The sequence below is a fragment of the Chiroxiphia lanceolata genome, chromosome 27 (genome assembly GCF_009829145.1).
Source record: "Chiroxiphia lanceolata isolate bChiLan1 chromosome 27, bChiLan1.pri, whole genome shotgun sequence".
Taxonomy (NCBI): domain Eukaryota; kingdom Metazoa; phylum Chordata; class Aves; order Passeriformes; family Pipridae; genus Chiroxiphia; species Chiroxiphia lanceolata.
Window position 1 is genome coordinate 2,198,475 of NC_045663.1, and position 13,354 is coordinate 2,211,828.

Consider the following 13,354-nt stretch of genomic DNA (forward strand, 5'->3'; position numbering starts at 1 on the left):
CCTCCCTGAAATTAGGGGGCTAAATCCCAAATTAAACCCGAATTATCCAACCTCCCTGAAATTAGGGGGCTAAATCCCAAATTAAACCCGAATTATCCCCCCCCCCCCCACCCACTCCCCAACTCTTTTGATGTGAACCCACTGCCACTAATTCCTTCCCTCTGCTCCAGCCTTAAAATTTGGGACAAGCTGGACCAAAAAAAAAAAAAAAACAAAAAACACCTTCCCTAACGAACCGCCCCGGGAGTGGGGAGGTGATAATCCCGTCTGCATTCAGGCTTTGCTAAACCCAACCTCTCCCTCTCTCTCTCTCTCTCTCTCTCTCTCTCTCTCTCTCTCTCTCTCTCTCTCCCCCAGCCCCTCCTTGAAGTTAAAAACTTTTGGCTCAAGAATGCGGTTGGGTTGTTCCTCCCCGCTACTCCCACTCCTCCTGCACCCCTTTCCCCGGCTCAAGGCCCTCCCCCTCGGCCAATTTGGATGAGGCTGCACCTTTTCTTCTCTTCCCCTTCGAGAGTGAGGGTTTTTTGGGTCCCTTCTTTTCTGCCCCTCAGATCTCCCACTTTAAACAAAGGAGCTCTGGGCACATCACCACTTCCAGGACGTAAAAAAGGTATTTAAAAAAACCCACTTTCAGACTTAAAAAAAAAAAAAAAAAAAAAAAGCCAGAGCTGCCAGAGCCGGTTTCTTTTCTCTTTCTCTTTTTTTTTTTTTTCTCTGTTTCATTGGGGTTTTCGCACAGGTTTTTTTGGTTTGTTGGTTGTTTTTTGTTTTTGTTTTTTTTTTAATCGATTTAATTTGCACACTCCAAGCCTTTTGCCTCGGGAAACGTTTCCTGCTCCCTTCCCAACACCCGGGTTAAAATTCTGATTTAGTGGTTGATTCTCTCACTGCTCTCTCAGGGTGTTTCTTACAAGTGGGGGGCTCGCTGGGATTTCTCAGCGCTGAAAAAAAAAAACTCCGGAGCCTTTTTTTTTTTTTTTTTTTTCCTCTTCTTCTTTTTGTCGCTGTCGTTGTTATTTAAATTTTTAACTCTCTCGCCGGGTGTAAACGACTTTTCCGGGCTCTCTCAGTAAGACTTGGGCGAGCGCTCTCAGGGTTCGGGGATCGATCGTTTCTCCAGGATTCTCAGTTCTCCGGGAGAGGAAATGGAAAAGCAGCAGCTGGATTTTTCTTCGCTTGAAATTTCTGCGGGGGCAAAACTTTATATTTATGCTTTTTACCACTCCTTTTTTTGTTGTTTGTTTGGGGTTTTCGTGTTGTGGTTTTTTTTTTTTTTTGTGTGTGTGTGGTTTTTTTTGGTTTTTTTTTTTTTTTTATCCCTCTTCCCGCATCTGTCCCGCACCTCTGGGAGAGGGAACACTCTCCCTTTTGTCTCGCCGGGATAACCGGACCCCGGCCAGGCGAAGTCAGAGCTCTCAGGGCTCTGCAGGAAGGGCAGTTTCTTTGTCTCCCAGCCCTGCCTTTTCCCCCCCTTCCCACTCTCCCACTTCTCATTCACTGAAATATTAGAGCCTGCAGAAAAAAAAAAAAAAAAAAAAAAAAAAAAATCCCTGCCCTCTCGAGCTGACACATTCCCAGCTGGGAAAAAAGCAGGGGAGGGAAATGAGGTTTTAATTATTTTCGAATAATTTTTTTTTTTAATTTTTTTAAAGCCCCTTTTTTTTTTTTTTCCAATAATTTTTTTTTTTTTTTTGAATGGTTCAGACACATTTTCTGTCTTGTCTGGGCTGATTTTTTTTTTTCCTTTTTTTTGTTGGGGTTTTTTTTTTTTTTTTTTTGCCTGCTTTGAGGCCGGGCTGGAACGGGAAAGCTGCTGTGGGAAAGCAGGGGGGACAATCAGGGGGGGGACTCGGGGGCCCTTTTCCCTCCCCGACGCTGCTCCCGGGGCCTCTTGCAGCTCCAAATTGTTTCCACCCTGGGCTGGAGAAGGGAGATCCAGCAGCATTTGCCTCCCTGAAAGACCAGATTTTTTTTTTGGGGGGGGGGGGGGTCTCGAGGTGAGAGATGGATCCTGACCCTGCTGCCGGGCAGGGGGAGGAAGGGTGGGCTTCCCAGTTCCACAGGGGGAAATTTGGGAATCGGGGGGGTGATGGGGGTGAGGGGGAGGAGAAGGGGGTGCAGAGTGTGGAGTCTGACCCACTTTCCAGAGCTTTTCCCTTGGGTTTTCTCGTTGCCCCGCTCCCCACACCCCACAGCAGCCCCCCGGCTCACAGTGGCCACCCCGGGGAGTCACTGAATGTCCCCGTGGCTCCCAAGGGGGGGTCAGTGCTGTGCCAGGGTCTTCACCCCTTCCCAGGGCTGTTCTCCTTCACCCCAGAGCCCCCCAGACCCGGGATGGCTCTCAGGGCTAAGCCCACCCTGGGCTCCTTCTCCCCAGCTCTGCCCTCGGGCCCCCCGGGCCGTGTCCCTGTTTTCCCGGGAATGGGGTTTGCTCGGGGCAAAAAAAGCCTCAGGGGGTGAAGACCTGCCCTGGTGTGGTTTGGGGCCAGCCTCTGGGGCTGGAGCTGTGTCCATCTCCCAGGCTCTGGAGCTGGGCAAGCCGTGCTCATGCCAGGGGGTGAGGGGTCTCCTTCCTGCCTCCCTTGGCTCACTCCCCTTCTCCACAGAGCCTTTGGACCTGGATCATCCTCCTCCTCGTGCCTCTCAGCTGCCTGTCCCACCTCAGGAGCTCTTCTCCATCCCTCCAGCACGTCCACCCTCCCCTCTGTCCCTTCCCTCTCCATGGAATCCAGGCTTAGCTTGAGGCATCTTCATTCCTTGGTCCCAGCTCATGGTTTTCCCTCTCACTCCAGCCCATCAGGACCCTTTTTCCTGCTGGTGTGCGCTGGTGTCCATGTCCCTCTGATGGTTTCCCAGCAGACCATTCCCCTCAGGCAGCTGGAATGATCCGGGAGGTTGTTTTCCAGCAGCTGGAAGTGAATCTCCACTCCATGGCCTGTCTGGAGTGCAGTGGAGTCAAACAGACCTGGGAAGATGGTCCATAAATAGGATCTGCTCTTTCCTGAAGTTCTCCTCCTGCTTGGTGGGCTTGTTTCCTCCACCAGGAGGGCAGGAAAATAGATGGGAGACCCTTGGACATCTTCTCTTGGTCTCCAGCTCTTGGGAAAGAAGGATTTGGCACCGCTGTGGTTGGGAGCCAAACCGGGTGGGATTGTGCGACCCCACGGCGTTGAGTGGGATGGTAGAAGAGTGGGATGAGGGAAGAGTGGGATGATGGAAGAGTGGGATGAGAGAAGAGTGGGATGAGAGAAGAGTGGGATGAGAGAAGAGTGGGGTGATTGAGAGAAGAGTGGGATGATTGAGAGAAGAGTGGGATGATTGAGAGAAGAGTGGGGTGATTGAGAGAAGAGTGGGATGATTGAGAGAAGAGTGGGATGATTGAGAGAAGAGTGGGGTGATTGAGAGAAGAGTGGGATGATTGAGAGAAGAGTGGGATGATTGAGAGAAGAGTGGGGTGATTGAGAGAAGAGTGGGGTGATTGAGAGAAGAGTGGGGTGATTGAGAGAAGAGTGGGGTGATTGAGAGAAGAGTGGGGTGATTGAGAGAAGAGTGGGGTGATTGAGAGAAGAGTGGGATGATTGAGAGAAGAGTGGGATGATTGAGAGAAGAGTGGGGTGATATAAAGGTGTTAGGAAGCCCTTGAGAACACTCGCCTCTCTCTTCTTCTCTCCCATCTTTCCCCTCCTAGACCGGGAAGGGCAAGGACGGCACCTCGGCGCTCGGGGGGACCCGCCGCCGAAAATCCGCAGCGGGGAGGCCCTCGCGGCTGGAAGGAGCTTCCGGGGGACTCGAGGGGGTCTGGGCCGTCGTTCCACCATGGGGGTTTTGTGGCTGGCCAGGCTGGTGCTGGGATGTACGGCGGTGGCGTGCGTGGGGCACGCCCGGGCGCAGTACGAGGGGGACCTGCAGACGGACAGATTCGCCGGCTACGAGGAGAGGCCGCCCAGCAGGGTGAGGAGGAGAGGCCAGGACTCGTTACGAGGGTGAGTTTGGATGTTCCCCGGCGTTTTCGCGCGGCGGGGTCGGGGTTGTGAGCTCAGCACGCGCGGCTGGGCCGGAGGGGTTGTTTTTCCCTCGGCTCCCGCCGTGGGGGATGTCCGAGGAGGGTCCTGTGGGAGCAAAGCTGGGCACTGAGCTGTGTTTGGGGGTCACAGCACCTCGAGGTTCATCTGCAGTGGTTGTGAAGAGCCACCCACACCCACCTGTTGGTGGGAGGGATCCCCTTGTTTGTCCTCCCTGGGAGGGTGGGGAGATCCCTGGCACGGGTTGCCCCATTCCTGGAAGTGTCCAAGGCCAGGTTGGAGATGAGAAGGTTCCAAGGAGACCATAGAGCCCCTTCCAGGGCTTGAAGGGGCTCCAGGAGGGCTGGAGAGGGACTTGGGACAAGGGATGGAGGGACAGGACACAGGGAATGGCTTCAAAGTGAAAGAGGGGAAATTTAGGTGGGATATTGGGAAGGAATTCCTGATTGGGAGGGTGGTGAGGGGCCAGGATGGATTTCCCAGCGAAGCTGTGGCTGCCCCATCCCTGGAAGAGTCCAAGGCCAAGTTGGAGCACCCTGGGCTAGTGGAAAGTGTCCCTGCCCGTGGCAGGGGGTGGCACTGGATGGCATTTAAGGTCCTTCCCACCCAAACCCCGTGCAGCGATGGCTGGGGCCGCGTTTTCCACATGGCTGGCAGGGATGTTGTCGCCTCGGGATTTGACCCTGGAGTTGCCTTTGGCTCTGCTGCCGGTGGCCGTGGGCTGTGCTGGGAGGTCACTGCCCCTGAGAGCTGCTTTGCCAGGAGTGTTTCTGAGGGGAAGGTGTCCCACAGCCCCTCGTTGTGCCTCGTGGGCTCATCTGTGGGACAAATCAGCGCGAGAACCCGTTTTCCACCTGAGGAGGGAGACAGGGCCCAGCCAGAGGCTCCCTGTGCCGGAGCTGGGCTGTGTTTCCTGCTCTCAAGATGGTTCCTGGCCCCGGTGTGGACTCTGGGTTATTTTAAGTCTGTCTGGCTGCAGTTCTTGGAAAGCTTTCCTGTGTCAGTGGGCAGGGCCGGGGCGGAACGTGATCCACGCGCGGGGCCCCGGCCGTGCCAGAGGCCTCGGCTCTCGCCGGGAATGTGGCTTGAATGGCCTGGAGAGCTGAGCTTTGAGCCCAGACAGGCTCAAATGTGCCGTGTTTTGGGCTGGAGCCGGAGCTCAGAGCCCTGGCCCCGCCGCAGGGAATCCGCTCCCGGGATTCCGGCGCGCGTGGCCTCCCCTTCCCGCGGCGCAGGGCTCGGGAAAGGCGGACAATCGCCCTCCTGGGATCTGGGGTTCTCCAAACCAGCTCCCCCCCGGCAGCCCTTTGCTCACTCCCAGGGTAGGGACACCCTTTCTCTCCCCTATTACTTTTGCTGCTCCTCATCCCTCAGAGGAATCATCCCAAAAAATCTTTATGGCTATGGATGTTGGACCTGATCGTCTCCAGAGATCCCTTCAACCCCAACCCTCCCACGGTTCTGTGACTAAAAGGAGGGAAGGCTGTTGTTTGGAAAGGATGGTTTCACCAGATCCAGGGGCTCTGATTCACCCTGGGCTGTATGTGGCTGATTCCTGAGCTCCCAGTGGAGGTGGGAAGGACTGGAAGGAGCTGCTGTGGGCTCGGATAACGTTGTCTCACGCAGCCCTGTGAAGAAAAGGGAAGGGCAGAGCAAGGAAATAAATGTTCCCATTGCTCACAGCACCCAAAACAAAAGGTCACTGGTGCCCAGTGGTCTTCTGGCACTCGGTGACTTCAGTGGCCAAGACCCTGGTTCCAAAAATTATTTCCAGCTTAAACCCCTTTTTTGATTTCTGCTCGAGTCTGAAGAGTCCAAATCCCGAGGGCGCTTTTAAAAAAACGAAGGGGCAGATTCCCAAGGCAGAAATGACTTCTGAAAAAAAAACAACAAACCCTTCTGCACTTTGAAGCATCGGGCATGGACCAACATTTAAGTAAAACGACACCAAGGGGACTGGTTGGGCAAGTTCTCAGTGGCCACACGGCCCTGTCTGGCTCCCAGTCCCCCGCAGGGAGCTGAGGACCACACTCCTCCCTCCTCCTCCTCCCCTCCTGCTTTCCTCACGCCCTGTGGAGCAACTGCTGGGGGAAAAGAGAGAGAAAAAAAGAAAACAACCCACTGGGATAAGTGCAAGGTCTGTGTAAGGAAGTCTGGGCAGCTCTAATTTAAGCCAACTGAAGATTCATTGTTTTCCAGACCCTCGGGAGAGCAGGACTTGTTCCGAGGGAGGGATTCGTGGTGGGCAGCACAGGGGGGAGCTGGCAAAGCTTGGAGTGGCTGGAGCTCCTGCCCCAGGCACTTCCCATGCTCCCTGATGGTTTGGTGTCCAAATCTCAGGATTTCCAGCCCCTCAGAGATCCCTCTCTTTAAAAAATCCCCATTTTCCAAGGCAGGGGGACACCACTTGTGACGAGAAATCTGCGTTTTAAATAATGTTCTGCTGGGCTTGGGAAGCACCTACAGGTGTCACCAGGTGGGTCTGGCAGCCAGTGAGAGCCATCTCCTGCAGAGCCCAAAATCCCAGTGATTTTTCCTGTGGAATCCCCAAAACTGGGCTGATCCCTTGTCCTCGTGCTCTGGCTCGAAACAATTTATTGTGGTGGATCGACATCAACACTGGACTTGGTGATCTTAGAGGTTGTTTCCAACCTTTCTGGAATCCTCCCTGACCTGGGTTCTGCTGCTTTAAGGTGTCAGGATTCTTTGCTGCTGTGAAATTTCCCCTTGGGGAAGATCAGACTCGAGGTTCGGTGCAAAAGAAATGAGCGAACGGCGAATTTTCTTGGTGCAGCTTGAAAGGTGAAGAAAGGTCAGATCACCTCCAGCCATCTCTTTAAATTGGGGGTGATTTTGCCTCCTCTTGACCCCTGCATTTTGTGGGATCATCTGCAGCCACACCACTCAAGCTCTGATTTATCTGGTGTCCATTTTAATAATCCACGACACCATTTCCAAGGTTTGCTTTTGGCACTTGCTCTCAAAGACCCACAGCTTTCCCTTCCAGGGGGATAAACCAACTTCAACCCAACCTTCAGCTGGTCCTGAGACTTTCTTTGGCTCTTGCACCAGCTGGAATTAAATAGAACTGGACTTGAGCAGAGCTTAGCTGTGTCCTGTGGGTCTGAACTGAGCCCTGGGCCACCGTCCCCAACCACCACCCTGAACACTCTGTGGGAACCTTCAAAACTTCGTGTCTTGGCTCTGAGGGGAGGGAAATGCAGTGCAGAGTCCTGATTTCTGCTTTTTCTCCTCTGTGGGACCTCCTCCTCAGGGTTTCTGGAGCTCTTGTTCTCTTTGTTCCCTGAAAAAAAACCCCGTGTTTCCCAAAGCAAGTCGGTGAGAATTTTCCTTTCGTGCACTTGAGGCCTTTCAACCTTCCAGATCTCAAAGCCTTTTGAGGTGTTAACACAGCATTTTGTCCTTGGCAGATGTGGTTTTTGCTGCCAGGATGGTTGATGACAGACAGACACATCCAGGGGCTCCAAGGACGGTCCCCAATCTTGACAGGATCTGGTTTTGCTCTCCCATTCTGGGGTTTTGCTCTCCCATCTTGGGCTGTTGCTCTCCCATTCTGGGTTTTTCCTCTCCTGTCCTGATTTAAGGGTTGGACTCGATGGTCTTGGAGGTGTTTTCCAGCCTCAGTGATTCTGTGATTTATTGTCTGTGCCCTCCTTTTCTCTTGGCTGGCTGGAGACACAAATTCCCTCCATCTCCAGATTGTGTTATACCACCATTTGAACAAGAAAAGGGAATCACACCAGAACTGCAGAGAGAAGTGGGACCCAGGTGCCTTTATAGGGCTTTTTATATCAACTCTGGTAGAATCAAAGCCCCAAATATATTAATTTAATATCTTCCTTCTGTTTCTCTTAAATAAGAGAAATTAATTCTACTCCTACAAACGACTTCCTGAAGGTTTCACAGAATCCCAGAGTGGTTTGGGCTGGAAGGGACCTTAAAACTCATCCAGTCCCACCCCCTGCCATGGGAAGGAACACCTTCCACTATCCCAGGTCGCTCCAACCTGGCCTTGGACACTTCCAGGGATGGGGCATTTCCCAGGAAAAGAGTTGAGTGAACCCAAGTGGCCCCAGGAGATCTTTTCTCTTTCGGTGGCAAGTTGATTTCTGTGAAGTCTTCCATCAATTAATACTCATGGAAACACCCCAAAATTTCATATCAGCAAGCTCATGGTAAAGAAACTGCTCTCCAGGAACCCCAAGACAAGCCCTTGTTGATGTTTGGGCACCACGAGGGCAGTTGTAGATGAATTGTTGATAAAAGAGGCTTCAGCAGTTCAGGTCAAGAGGCTGTGTGTGTTTTTGCTGGAAAATCTATTTATTTGGGAGCTCAGTTCCCATCCCAGCCCCCTCCAATGAAGGGGAAAAGCACGAAACAAATGCAAAGCATGGCCTAAACACAAAACAAACAAGCCTCTTATCCGCCAATGCTTTCACAAATAACAATTAATAAAGCAATAAATCAGGGCCAAAGCCACGATTTTAATCTGTCCTTGGGCTCATTAGAGGGGAGACAATTCGAAATCACCGGTCTCCTGAAAGGAACAGCCCTGACAAATCCATTTATGAGGGCAGGATTTGAATGGGATTATTAGTTTAATGAACTATTGAACGGCTTCCAAGAGCAGGAATGTGTTTAACAAAGGGGGAAAGCAAAGATGATTAGTCTGCAGCCAGCTGAGCTCTTGTGCTGGCACCACGATTTCCTGTAAGTTCCTGGCTGCCTGTTTTTTTCAGGGGGGAGAATAAAGGCTCAGCTATGGCCTGACTTTGAACACAACTAATTATGTCAAGCCCATTAATTATGAAATGGCCACTGCAATTGAGAAGATGGATGGCGAGAGGATGTTTTGGGGAGGTGTTTGTTGTGCCTCTTCCCTGGCTCTGGCTGATGGGAAGGGATTGAGGTGTCTGAATTCCCTGTGGGGGAAAAGGGGGGGACAGGAGGAGTTCCCAAACTGCAGCTTTTGGACGCTCTCCTGATTTTTCCAGCTTGTCCCTGGGGAATGGGGAGGGAAGGAACTGCAGAACAGGAGCTGAGGGATGGGGTGAACCCTCCATCCCCTCCCTGAGCAGCAGAGAGGGAAAGCTGGGATTTCTGGGCACCCAGTTAAACTAGAGCTGGCTTTGGGGTGATGTTTAACATCGAGGATGTACCTGAGAAAGGCACCTGAGATGTCCACAGGTGATTTCCAGCAGCGTTTGCCTCCAAGTCCACCCCTGATGTTGCAGTTCCACCAGAATCTTAGCCCAGGAATCCCAAGGAGGGTTTTTTTTGGATCCATGGAATTGTAGTTTCCTTCACTCTTGATGAAGGTTTACCAGGAATGTGAGCTTTTAAAAAGTGCAGAACAGGAGCTGAGGGATGGGGTGAACTCTCCATCCCCTCCCTGAGCAGCGGAGAGGGAATTTTACTGGGATTTCTGGGCACCCAGTTAAACTAGAGCTGGCTTTGGGGTGATGTTTAACATCGAGGATGTACCTGAGAAAGGCACCTGAGATGTCCACAGGTGATTTCCAGCAGCGTTTGCCTCCAAGTCCACCCCTGATGTTGCAGAATCTTAGCCCAGGAATCCCAACGAGGGTTTTCTTGGAATCATGGAATTGTAGTTCCCTTTACTCTCAGTGAAGGTTTACCAGGAATGTGAGCTTTTAAAAAGAGCTGGTGCCCCAACCACCCCCAGCCCTGCCAGAAGTTCCCCAGTCCAGGCCCTGGTTCTGCCTCTGCCGAGTCCGAGCTCAGTGTTGGAGTTCGAGTTCGTTGACAGGAATCGGCCCCGAGGGGGGATCAGCAAATCCCTTCTGCGCCTTTACCACTCCTGGGAATCACAGGATCCATGGGATACCCCCCAGGGATCATCACTCCAACGCCTGGCCCTGCCCAGGACACCCCAAAACCCCACCCTGTCCCTCAGAGCCCCTTGAGAGGGAGTTGTCGGAGCTGCGGGATCCGATTTCCTCGATCCCTCAGAGCCCTTTAAAAGCACAAATTCACCTTTATCTCCTTAAAAAAAAAAATTCACATCTTGACCTACAAGCTGTAGAAGAACCTGCTTGAAAATTAACAATCCTGTTTGGAGCAAGAACAACTCCCTGCCAGGAGAATGGAGCCAGGTGGGATCAGGTTCTTCTCCCAGGGAAAACAAGGAGGCAGGAGCAGAGGAAACAACCTCGAGCTGTGCCAGGGGAGGTTTATTTTGGACATGAGGGATTCTTATTTCCCACAGAAAGGGTTGTGAAGCCCTGGCACAGGGTGCCCAGGGCAGTCACCACCCCTGGAAGTGTCCAGGGATGTGTGGATGTGGCAGCTGGGGACGTGGATCGGTGCTGAACGTGCTGGGGGTTGGGTTGAGGACCTCAAAGGTCTTTTCCAACCTCAGTGATTCTGTTGATTCTCTGACCTAAGAGGCAGCAGAAGCTGGAATGTCCCAATTCTTCACTTAATTTAGGCAGCCAGATTAATTCTTCACTCAGCTTAGGCAGACCCCCTTTAATTACTGGTGCAAAAGAGCCTTTAGCTACAGCAATTTAAATACTTAAAAAAACCCATTTAATTGGCAAAATACACAAAATTTCCTCCACTAAAGGTGCCACTGGAGTTTCTGTCGCTGTGATCCATGCCCTGAGCACATTTCATGCCCTCCACACACATAAACCTCAAGTTTATCCTTAGAACCAGAGATGAAATCCTACAAACAACAGCAGGAACCAAACTCAGGAGGCCGCTGGAAACTCCTGGCTTGAGACTTTTGGTCCTAAATTTTTCCTGGTGTGTCTTGATTTATGTCATGAAATGGTTGATCTTGGACTTGTGGCCCGGGCAGGAAACATCAAGGAGAGTATTGGCATGGGAAGGGATTATCTGGCAGAGGAGTGAAGGGGTTATATGGGTTTGTCTGGAAGTTTTGAGGACTGTGTTTGAAGTTTTGATTTATTTCAGAGTTTAAGGGGAGGGGAAATTAAAAAAAAAGGTGGAGGAGTGGGTGATGCTGCTTTCCAAATGGAAGTGCTGAGCAGTTCCTGGAAGTCAGTTGGATTTTTAGTCTTTTTCAAAGGAAAATCTTCTCTCTGTGTCTCCTTGCTGATCTAAAGGGTGTGGATTTAAAGGTGCACAAATAAGGGCAGATTTTCCCCACCACCACTCATATAAAGATGTGTGAAGATCTGGATTAAGGGGGGAAAAAAACCCCCCCACTATTATTGACAGAGAAAAGGTGTATAATGAGATTTTAGGGGTCTCCTTGCTGTATAGAGTCTTTTTAAGGCTCTTCTGCTTCATTTCTTTTATGAAACTGAAGAATAATCATTAAAAAAAATGAATTCCATCTCTCAATGGGGAGGTTTTCCCAGAGAAACTGTGGCTGCCCCATCCCTGGAAGTGTCCAAGCCCAGCTTGGAGCAACCTGGGATAGTGGGAGGTGTCCCTTGCCTGTGGAATGAGATGAACCTTAAGTTTCCTTCCAGCCTAAACTTTTGGGGGATTCCATGGGGTTTTTTTGTGCTGAGTTCTGAAAACTTTTGTCCTTTCACTGTCACCCTGCAAAATGTCTGTTGGGAGTTCTTGGGGTGGGAGTTTTACTCGTGGCACGGGCAATCAGCCCCTCTGCACCTTTAAAACTTGATTTTTAGACCCAGAAACAACTGAAATCAGCGGAATTTCCACTTATTCCTGGGTGGTATCAGGAATCAGGGATTTCCACTTATTCCTGGGTGGTATCAGGAATTTCCATTTATTCCTGAGTGGTATCAGGCTGCTTTTGGGGAACAGGAGGGTGGTGTTCCACGTGGGAGGAATTTGCAGGTTCGTTATCCTTGCATTGAGCAGGGGCTGCCTCGCTCAGATCTGAGTTTTCCAGTGGTTCTCCTGGAATTTTTCCTTTGCAAACAGCTTATCAAACTGCCCAAGCAGTGTGTGTGCACTGACAGGCCCGGGGTGGAGGAGAAAACGGTCAAGAGACCACTCCTAAAACTGAGAATTTCCCCCCCAAAAATCCAACTCTCGGCCTTTCTTTGAGGGATCCCTCTGGGGGAGGCTGCAACATTCCAAGGGTCCCAGAGTCAGCATTGTTTCAGCTCCGTTCTCACGCCACCACACAATCCCAAATCCCTTTGGGAAGGGGGGGGGGGGACATGAATTGCCAAAAGCCACCCTCACATTTGGCATTAATTATTGCCCCCCCCCCCCCCAGCTGAGGGGCCAAGGGGTGACTCAGTGCCTTGTTGTGAGAGCCCCAAAGATCAAAACCCGAGAGGATCTTGAATTATAGGGGGAAAAGAATTTCCAGCTTGGATGGAGAGGTGGGATCATTGTCCTTGGAAAACCCACAGGGTTTTAAGTCGCCCGCAGTCATTTCGTTGGCACGAATTTCACAATAAGAGAAGGGCTGCAGGGGGGGTCACAAATAATCCAGGAAGAAATTTCTCTGTCCCTTCCCTAAAGTAGCTCTTCCATGGATGGCAGACAGGCCTCCTGTTGGGAATATCAAATCAGAAATCTTTATTGGTCTGGAATTATTGAGTTTTCACTGATTGGAGAAGCAGAGATGGCTCTGAAGGGCTGTGTCTGAAATCCGGTGATGAATTGCAGGAAAAACCGCCCCAAATGTGCCCAGAATGGAGGCAAATTCACCCCAGATCACCCTCAAAATCACCTCAGATATTCCCAAATTCCCAAATCCATGCAAATTTCACAAAAGTTCCATCCGGCTCCCACAAAGAGCCACAAAAATGGCAGCGAAATGTCCCAAAATTGCAGGAAAACCCACCCCAAATACACTCGAAGCGCAGCCAAATCCGCCCCAGATCACCCTCAAAATCACCCCCAGAATTCCCAAATCCACGAAATTCCATCCGATTCCTGCAAAATTCCCTGAAAATTGCAACGAAACAGCCCCGACTTGCACTAAAAATCCCCCAAACCACACCCAAATCCAGGCAAATCCGCCTCGAAATCACCCCCAGAATTCCCAAAGTCCCAAATCCATTGGATTTGACCTTTTGATGTGATGGATTTGACCTTAAACCCCTGGGAATTTGCACCCCAATATCCCCATTTTGGACCTTAAAAATGCCATTTTTCGGTCCAAAACCATCCGGATTTGGCTCCAAAATCCCCCCAAATCTTATCAAAATGCCACGAAAATCCCCAAATTCCCCTCCCCAATCCCAAAATCTCCCCCAATGTCCCCAGGAGAGGGAGAAATGGTTCCCCTGGACCTTGTGGCCTAATCCAGCCCAGGGTCTGATCGGAATCTTTCCGACATATTTTGAGGTCCAGGTGAGAAGTTTCTCATCTCTTGGTCATTTAGA

The 13,354-nt window shown here is 51.1% G+C and overlaps 1 protein-coding gene across 1 annotated transcript in view; it reads left to right on the forward strand.

Annotated features, from left to right (window-relative positions):
• Nucleotides 1–351: 351 nt before the first annotated feature.
• The window catches only part of FBN3 (fibrillin 3), a gene marked incomplete at its 5' end in the record, with an annotated part of 119,392 nt that continues 106,389 nt past the window's right edge, over nucleotides 352–13,354 (forward strand). The window contains 4 exon segments of the mRNA XM_032711677.1: nucleotides 352–405; nucleotides 408–470; nucleotides 472–610; nucleotides 3,689–3,983. Of these exon segments, the coding sequence (XP_032567568.1) occupies nucleotides 352–405; nucleotides 408–470; nucleotides 472–610; nucleotides 3,689–3,983 (551 nt within the window).